The sequence below is a fragment of the Armigeres subalbatus genome, chromosome 2 (assembly GCF_024139115.2).
Source record: "Armigeres subalbatus isolate Guangzhou_Male chromosome 2, GZ_Asu_2, whole genome shotgun sequence".
Classification (NCBI taxonomy): domain Eukaryota; kingdom Metazoa; phylum Arthropoda; class Insecta; order Diptera; family Culicidae; genus Armigeres; species Armigeres subalbatus.
This window is the reverse complement of record NC_085140.1, coordinates 423,582,189-423,591,620: the sequence shown is the minus strand read 5'-3', so window position 1 is coordinate 423,591,620 and position 9,432 is coordinate 423,582,189. Positions and strand designations below refer to the sequence as shown.

Genomic DNA, 9,432 nt, shown 5'->3' with positions numbered 1-9,432 from the left:
AGTAAAACTTAACGATAATTTTAACGATTTGGTGGTTTCTACCACATTATTCTCCCTGTGATTGTTGAAGTTATAATTTTCATTTGACATACTGAGCTTAGTTTATGAACAATGACAGCAACAGCACTTAATGTGACTCGATTTTTGTAATTGTTAAATATAATTTCCAAAAAGTAAAAGAAATAAAGTCATGTGTTGTTATAGTTCTTTATTATCAAAAAGGGTTTCGTATGATAATTAATACCAATACTTGTTATGCCCCAGTCCGTATTCATAACCATAGCCACCATTGTTCCACAAACCATTTTCGACCACCTTGGCCCCAACAGTTACAACTGGCGAGGAGTATCCCCAGTTCTTGCCATATCCATAGCCACCATAATTCCACAGTCCATTGTCCACTACTTTGGCGCCAACGGCAACAACCGGCGAAGAGTATCCCCAGTTCTTGCCATTCGCAGGCCAGGTTCCATAAACATTCGGGTAGGCGTACTTTCCGTAGGCAACATCTGGGACCACAGCTTCCTTACCACCGTACAATCCACCGTATGCGGGCCAAACTGTGCTGGTCTTCAGTGGCCACGGGTTGGAGTAGGACACAACATCTTGAACGTACGGATCGGGTGAAGCATTGGCGACGATGGCCATAGTCATTGCAATTACGGAAATTGTAACCTGTAAAAACATATTGTAAAGTTTAATCCAACAAATAGTATATTCGCATTAGTTACCTTCATTGTAGCGCCGCGGCTGTGTTTGGTTCGATTCTCGGAAACACTGCTGATTGACTGATGAAGAACTGTTGTAAAAGATCTATTTTATATAAATTGATCTATACGTTGAACAACACATTGATACAAAGAACTATCCTTAAGTGAATGTTACATTGATTCGTTTTTCTATTCCAACTTGTTTGAGTAATTAATTGCCAAAATTCACTTCAGCACGATTGTCCCCACAATTTCCTTTAGACTCTTCGTTTAGTCAAACAGGCGGTTGACAAAAAAAACGCGAACGCTTAACGATTGTTTCCGCATGAGTGACCTCGATTACTGCTCGTCTCCGAAACCAAAGGAATAAATCGAACCGAAATAATAAAACGGCAATCTTATCGCTACCGGGTGCTGGTGATACTTCCTATCTGGATTTTTTTAAACTAAAATGTGCTAAAATCGATAAATCCGTATAAAAGCAGATGGGTTTAAGTACTAACCATCAGTCAATCAATTGTTTTACTTGTGCATCAATCCTCATCAGCCAAGAGAGTAGAAATGAAGGTAATGAAGAACATCAGTTTATTTACCATGATATAATGTTTTTGTAATCTTCATAGGTTGTCAGTGCCATCCTACCGCTGGTTCTAGCCATCTGCGCCAATGCTTCTCCTTCGCCATATGTCCAAGATGTTGTGACCTACTCCAACCCGTGGCCTCTGAAGACCAGCACGGTTTGGCCCGCATACGGTGGATTGTACGGTGGTAAGGTCTCTGTGGTTCCAGATGTTGCATACGGAAAGTACGCCTACCCGACTGCTTATGGAAGTTGGCCTGCGAATGGCAAGAACTGGGGATACTCTTCGCCGGTTGTCGCCGTTGGCGCCAAAGTAGTGGACAACGGACTGTGGAATTATGGTGGCTATGGATATGGCAAGAATTGGGGATACTCCGCGCCAGTTGTAACTGTTGGTGCCAAGGTTGTGGACAATGGTTTGTGGAACAATGGTGGTTACGGCTACGGATACGGACTGGGGCATAACAAGTATTGGTAATAATTATCATACGAACTCCTTTTAATTAATAAAGAATTACAACCAACGCAAAACTTTATTTTTATTACTTATTGGAAATTATATAACAAACATTGAGTCACATGTGATGTTGATTGTCATCGTTATGTGATGTTGTTGTCATCGTTCATAAACTAAGCTCAGTATGTCAAATGAAATTTATGACTTCAACAATCACAGGGAGAGTAATGTGGTAGATACTAAGTGTATGCGATAACACAATTTTTCCTGACGAAACGAAATAAAACGAAACGAAATTCAGATTTATTTTCGGAACTTCGAAACGAGACGAAATCGAAATCCATTTGATTCGAAATTTTACTAAACAAAACGAAATGTAATTTTGTCCCGTGAAATATTTATTGAATAGTTTTTCTTCTGCATTATGTACATAATAAATCCACGGAGAAAATGAATTTTCTTTAATATTTTTTTAGTCAAATAAGGCGGATGCAAATATTTGAAAAGAATTATGTCTACACCCCTCGAATTTTTTGGCCTAAAATAATATTTTGAGAGGATAACCAGAAAAAAATCGGAAAAAAATCAGGATTTTGTTAAAATAAATAAATAAATAAATAAACTCAAGGAGTTTTATTTTATTTTAATATTTATTTTTTTATTATACCGGAATTCCGCGGAATTTCGTTTCGAATGCCATAAAACGATTTTTTTTTCGAAATACCTTATATGCTTAGTAGATACCACCAAATTTTTAAAATTATACAACCAAAAAGTGTTAAAATTAGCATTTAATTTATACAATCCATTTATTGCGTATTGTGAATCCATTTATTATTTCCGCCGTGTGTTAAAGGGAGCCACTAGCCAAAGAGATTCCACTGAATCGATTCCATCAAGGTTTTAAACTGGATCTATTTCAGATTTACATCGATTTCCTGTATTTCTTTGCAGAGGTTTTGTCGCCATGAGCCTCGGGGTCCGACCTTGTTGCGATTTTCTGCCAGATTCTAATACAGCGCATGTTTATGGATTTTGCCTCCGGTCTTTCGTAATTTCCTAGTTCATGCCAAGTTCTAGAACGTACACATCATTCCTGCGTCATCTCTGCTGATACACCAGGTCTCACTGGCATAGACCAATACACAGTATCTACGCAAGAGTTGAATTCAATTTGAAATTCAATCCAAATATTCACCTTTGCGTACAACCCGATTTAGCTGCACCTTTGTGTTTTTCTCTAGAAAGCAATTTATCAATAGCCTATAAAAGTATATTCTTCCCTTCATATTCCGGATATAAAACACCTCCGGTATTATCTTTTCTACTTTTTTGTAGAGGCCACGCACACCGGTATACACATCAAGTTTATACTTAGCCAGGAATCACTCTCGGACTGTGCGCTTGGCCAACCACTACTACATTACTAGCATTTGTCAATAAATTATCAATGACTCCGTAAAATTTGATTCTAGGTTAAATAGAATCGAAAAACATTCGAAAACGACTGAAAATTTAAAAAGTCGGTATATTTTATATTATAACTGCTGTATCTTAGAAACAGTAGCACTTAGAATAAAATTATTGTACACCGTTTCCATTGGAAATTTAACGTACTTTCATTCAATCGTGTCAATTAAAACATAAAAAAAATATTTCGACCATTTTTGAAAAACCAACTAATTTAAAAAATATATATATAACTTTTTTGTCCGTCATTTCTCCTTTATGACTCATGGTGCAAAAAATACATATATTGTCTGCTACAGCACATCAAAAAATAAAAAAATATTAAAAAATCGTTTTTGAGAAAATTAATTTTTAGGTTTTGTTTTCAATGTTTGAACAATTTTTATTCGCAGTTTATATTTTTTTCACATAGCCCAAATGATTACCTAAAACTTTGCTGAAGACATCAAAACGATTGGACGAGCCGATTTCAAGTGAATTTTTTTTAAAGTGTTCAAGGTGTTTTTGCTTAGGTCCTTGTCAAAAGTTTGGCTAGAGTCAAAATGGCAAACCAATGATGCAGATTATGTTTTTTGATCACAAAGAATGTATATGCAAAATTTCAGAAAAATCAAATAATACTAAATTGAAATCTCGAAAAAAAATCATGATTTCACAGAGAATTGTTCTTAAGTAATAAAAACGAAGTTATCCGATAGTTATAATTCTTTATTATTTAAATGGATTGCATATGTAAATTATTACCAATACTTGTTGTGCCCCAGTCCGTATCCATAGCCGTAGCCACCATTGTTCCACAAACCATTGTCGACCACCTTGGCACCAACAGTTACAACTGGCGCGGAGTATCCCCAGTTCTTGCCATATCCATAGCCACCATAATTCCACAGACCATTGTCCACTACTTTGGCACCAACGGCGACAACCGGCGAAGAGTATCCCCAGTTCTTCACATTCGCAGGCCAACTTCCATAAGCAGTCGGGTAGGCGTACTTTCCGTATGCAACATCTGGAACCACAGAGACCTTACCACCGTACAATCCACCATATGCGGGCCAAACCGTGCTGGTCTTCAGAGGCCACGGGTTGGAGTAGGTCACAACATCTTGGACATATGGCGAAGGAGAAGCATTGGCGCAGATGGCTAGAACCAGCACTAGGATGGCACTGACAACCTATGAAGATTACAAAAATATTAAATCATGGTTATTCAAGTTAACGTTTTTCATTACCTTCATTTTTACTCTCGTGGCTGATGAGGCTTGTTGCACAAGTAAAACAATTGATTGACTGATGGTTAGTACTTAAACTCATCTGCTTTTATACGGATTTATCGATTTTAGTTTACAAAAATCCAGATAGGAAGTATCACCAGCACCCGGTGGCTATAGGATTGCCTACAGACAAGTTTAATTATTTCGGTTTGTTTTATTCTTTTGGTTTCGGAGACGAGCAGTAATCAAAACCACTCATGCGGAAACATTCGTTAAACGTTCGCGTTTTATTTATCAATTTTTTCTGCCATTCTTTGCACTAATAAATAACTATCTGGGGTTAAGTTTTCATGACCCGCCTGTTTGACTAAACGAAGAGACTAAAGGAAATAGTAGGGAAAAGCGTGCTGAAGTAAATGTTAACACGAGGCAATTAATTACTCAAACAAGTTGGAATAGAAAAACGAATCAATGTAACATTCACTTGAGGATAGTTCTTTGTATCAATGTGTTGTTCAACGTATAGATCAGTTTATATAAAATAGATCTCTTACAACAGTTCTACATCAGTCAATCAGCAGTGTTTCCGAGAATCGAACCAAACACAGTCGCGGCGCTACAATGAAGGTAACTAATGCGAATTTACTACTTGTTGGATTAAACTTTACAATATGTTGTTTACAGGTTACAATTTCCGTAATTGCAATGACTATGGCCATCGTCGCCAATGCTTCACCCGCTCCATACGTTCAAGATGTTGTGTCCTACTCCGACCCGTGGCCACTGAAGACCAGCACGGTTTGGCCCGCATACGGTGGATTGTACGGTGGTAAGGTCGCTGTGGTCCCAGATGTTGCCTACGGAAAGTACGCCTACCCGAACGTGTATGGAAGTTGGCCTGCGAATGGCAAGAACTGCACACCAATTTTTTTTCGCCGAAAATCAGCAAAATTTTGCTGAATTTTGCCGAACTGAAAACTCAGCAACCATTTCAGTAAAATAAAATTACTGAAACTTTCAGCAAACTGAACTGCTGTCATATCTGACAGATGTTTACTGCGTCATCAGCTTTTTATGCTGAAAAATCCGCATTTTGGGCTGCCATGTGAATTGACAGCACTTTGCTGAATCAATTCAGCAAAATGTGCAAAACTGCTGAAAACCAGCTGATTTCATTTTCTATTATCATTATAATTATTGTCATGAAAGTATTCAAAAGAATATTTAAGATTTTTATGGCTTGTGTAAAAAGTACCGTCGTGCGGGGCTTCTTTTGATTCCGGGGGCTACTTTGGATTTTTGATTTTTTGAAAAAAATAAACGGAAAAAATACCAAATTTGAAACACAAAGTTACCATCCAACTATCAACAAGACACCCGATTGGTGATAATGACAATTTTATAGTAATTTTCGTTATAATTCTTGTTTTAAAATGTCCAAAGTAGCCCCTGATTTATCAAAAGAAGCCCCGCACGACGGTAGTCAAACAAATTCAATCAAATTTACATTTATTTTGTAAATGTTTAGTTTTGTGCAAGGATAAAGTTTTGCACGGCAACTGTATCGATGGACTCATGAATTTGCCACATCGTAGAATACCATCAACCAATCAATCGATTGATGACCATTAAAACAATCCAGGATGTCTGCCATTCTTCGAAGGCTGAAAGTAAAATACAATATTATTTTCACTTAACAAATTAACAAATAGAATTTTTACTGCTCCATTTTACAACTTACGTTGTAACGGTCGAGCTACAAGTTCCGCTAGACCTCTTGAACTTCCAGAACCATCAAGCATTTCACTTCTAGTATAGTTAGGTGATTTTTCAATTTTCAAAACGAACAACAACTCTAAAATGATATGTTTACCAATACACGCAGTGGCAGTGACAGCGGTACAATATACTGAATCTGCAGCAAACTAGTAGAGTTTGCTGAATTTCAAAAGACCGAAACAAATTGCTGGTTATCAGCAAAGTTCAAAATTGCTGATTGCTTTTCAGCTGAATATTTTGCTGAAACATATTCTTCGAATTTGGTGTGTGGGGATACTCTTCGCCGGTTGTCGCCGTTGGTGCCAAAGTAGTGGACAATGGACTGTGGAATTATGGTGGCTATGGATATGGCAAGAACTGGGGATACTCCTCGCCTGTTGTAACTGTTGGGGCCAAGGTTGTAGACAATGGTTTGTGGAACAATGGTGGCTATGGATATGGATACGGTCTAGGACACAACAAGTACTGGCTGTGAAACTTGGACGTAACAAATGTTATGGTGAATTAAAATAAACAAATTATTGATATTGGTTTCTGTAAAAGGCGTTCTTTTGATTTTGTGAAATTTGAAAGTAATTCGTCTGCATTTGATCGGCATCAACAATTTTCCTTTGAAGAAATCCTAAAAATGGCTTAGAATTTTAGGTTTCTGTCCCTAGCTTTTCCAACTGTGTGTATCATGTGCTGTTGATTAAATTATCACTATCGAAAGGCTTCGCTTATGAGTTTAGATATCGTCTATAAAATTTTAATCCAACGCACAGTGCGTTGAATATATGGCAATTCGGGACAAAAATCATTACTGGATGATTTAGGCTTTTTTACACATAGGGGATCGAAAATCCGTTAAGTTTATGCAGAGATATGGTTATTTTCGTGAAATTGGTACGGGATTGGCCATACACCCAGAACAAATGTCACTTTTACAGAACACCCGGAACCTGTTACAAATTGGCCAGAGAGTCTTACAGTCCTCAAAATGTATCTTTAATAAAGATCCTATATTCATCGTCTTGGGAAAACATGAATTTTGACACCCATATATGCATGGTTCCAGATGGTGCCAACAACCGGCCCCTCCTGGAAGGACCATGGAACCTGCTGTAAGAGTGGCAGCTGACACTACCATTCTGAAAATGTTTCTGTAACCATCGTCTCTCAAAGCCATGAAGTCAGATACTCATATTTGCATTATTCCGATCTATTATCATTTCACCATGTTCCCAGTACCATTTTTACGGAAATGTTTTTGGAGTTTTTGGAGAAATCATGAAACATGATGAAAGTAAATGTCACATAAAACGACAAGCAGTGGAAAAAATGCATTTTGAACATACCCTCGGAAAATCCGGAACATATCCGGTGGCCAAGGACCAACCATCGGTTTTACAGGGGGACAGTATACTAGAAGAGTGTCTGCTTCTGATGGTCCTGGTTTTATCAAAATCGGATTATTATACGCAAAGTTATGCTGATTTAAATTTCGACATAATTTTACCTATCTCAACCTTTTTGTCTAACCCCGGTATATAACATAGAAGGGCTTTACCCAAACCATTACCGATGCTATTAGCATAAATGTCGCATACGGGTAATAGCAAGAGTGTCTCAAATGCCAAATCCCAATAGAATTATAATAATTGGGAAGGAATTAAAAATGAAGCATGTAGTCTGTACTTTCCTCTGAAGGAATATTGCAAACATTGATCAAATTGTACGTGTTCAAGTGAATTATTAAATATCAACTTTACTGTTCTGCTGTTTTAAACCATTAGGTGACAACTTACAAACTTTAAATATGGTGAAAAATCAATTTATGCTACACTTTTTCCTTTTTCCAGCGGTATGTTCACGAATTAAAATGGTTAGGAAATGTTCGTGCTATGTCATTGTTATTGAATCAAGAATTTAAAAAAACACGAGGGGTCAGGAGAAATGATTCCATGAATAATTAACGAGGGGTTCAAGTTTTTGAAGATCTCAAATCGGTTTTACATTATGCTCGGCCAATCCTTTCGATTGCTTTTTTAGGATTCTATCACAAACGCCCGAATGACACTCGCCCGAATTCCATTCGCCCGAATGTAACATTCCCGAAAAGACGAAACGCCCGAAAAGACCATTCGCCCGAATGGACCACTCGCCCGAATAGACCACTCGCCCGAATGGACCATTCGCCCGAATAGGTCATATATTTATGAATACTTCCAGATTCTATAACAACATGTTATTTTTCCTAATCATATTAAAAGAAAAAATATGCCAATCACCTGGAATATATGAACGTTTGTCTAGTTTTTCATTCTTTTCTGCTATTTTCATTCTATATGTCTTCTTAGCCTGCAGTGGTCGTAGGGTATCAGTGGTCGCATTTCTTTCTTCTAGTTGGAACTGTTTTGGAACGCTATAAAACGGAGGACTTCCTCATTTCAAAAGCGAATTCCACTTATTGTGCCACCCTAAAATGTTATTGGAAGTTCGAGGAATACTGTTTAGGTTTTTTTTCATAGACCGATCATAGTGAAGGGGAGAAAAGTGGGTCTCTAGTGGTCTTTTTGTAAGTTGATTAACGACCATTCATATAAGTCCACTACGTTAGGCATAAGTATGTTAAGCATAATGGTTACGCATTACGAACGTTAGGGATAATGTACGTTAGGCATAATGGTCGTTTGGCATAATTCGAACTTCTTTATGTCATGGGCTGTTCTTTGGGTCATTTATGTATAACGTTCGAGTAAGTAACGGGTACACCCCATTCGCATCAGGGATGCCAGATTTGAAGACATGTCTTCAATTTGAAGACATTTGAATCTCTGTGAAGACATTTATTTCATGAAGACATTTTGAAGACTTTTCAAAATATTTGAAGACTTAGCATTAGCATTAGCATTGAGTAATTCGCACAAATTCGTAGGTGGTACAAGCCAAGACTATTGTATGAGAGTAGGATCACTTTCATCCGTTACCACAGATATTGATTTGGGACTAATCACTATCTCTTCAATAGTCGAGATCTGCGAATGCTGAGGAAGGGGAAGGATGGTTAGTTGGACACCTACTTAAGAAAGATGCAGAGAACTCTACGACCTCTCATAGGTGCCACGGGAAGTTTTGGGATTGTGTTACAGGTTATAACAGTAGGAATGGTTTTGGAAGAACGTGAAACACAGAAAGAACTAAGATAGAAATACAAAGTAGGAAAGGGACAAGCCTGGAATT

General features: G+C 37.6%; 3 protein-coding genes across 3 annotated transcripts; 1 reads left to right on the top strand and 2 right to left on the bottom strand.

Moving 5' to 3' along the window:
* Positions 1-203: 203 nt before the first annotated feature.
* On the bottom strand, positions 204-777 carry LOC134217836 (uncharacterized). Its single transcript, XM_062696653.1, has 2 exons — positions 732-777; positions 204-675 (listed from the first exon to the last, which is right to left on the bottom strand). Exons 1-2 carry the CDS (start codon positions 735-737, stop codon positions 238-240), a joined length of 444 nt encoding a protein of 147 aa, XP_062552637.1. The 5' UTR covers positions 738-777; the 3' UTR covers positions 204-237.
* A 453-nt stretch (positions 778-1,230) lies between these two features.
* LOC134217835 (uncharacterized) lies at positions 1,231-1,814 on the top strand. The gene is made up of 2 exons (XM_062696652.1): positions 1,231-1,277; positions 1,334-1,814. The coding sequence occupies exons 1-2, from the start codon at positions 1,272-1,274 to the stop codon at positions 1,766-1,768; spliced, it is 441 nt and encodes a 146-aa protein (XP_062552636.1). The 5' UTR covers positions 1,231-1,271; the 3' UTR covers positions 1,769-1,814.
* Positions 1,815-3,913: 2,099 nt separating this feature from the next.
* Positions 3,914-4,573, bottom strand: LOC134217834 (uncharacterized). The gene is made up of 2 exons (XM_062696651.1): positions 4,450-4,573; positions 3,914-4,392 (listed from the first exon to the last, which is right to left on the bottom strand). Exons 1-2 carry the CDS (start codon positions 4,453-4,455, stop codon positions 3,958-3,960), a joined length of 441 nt encoding a protein of 146 aa, XP_062552635.1. The 5' UTR covers positions 4,456-4,573; the 3' UTR covers positions 3,914-3,957.
* Between the last annotated feature and the right edge of the window lie 4,859 nt (positions 4,574-9,432).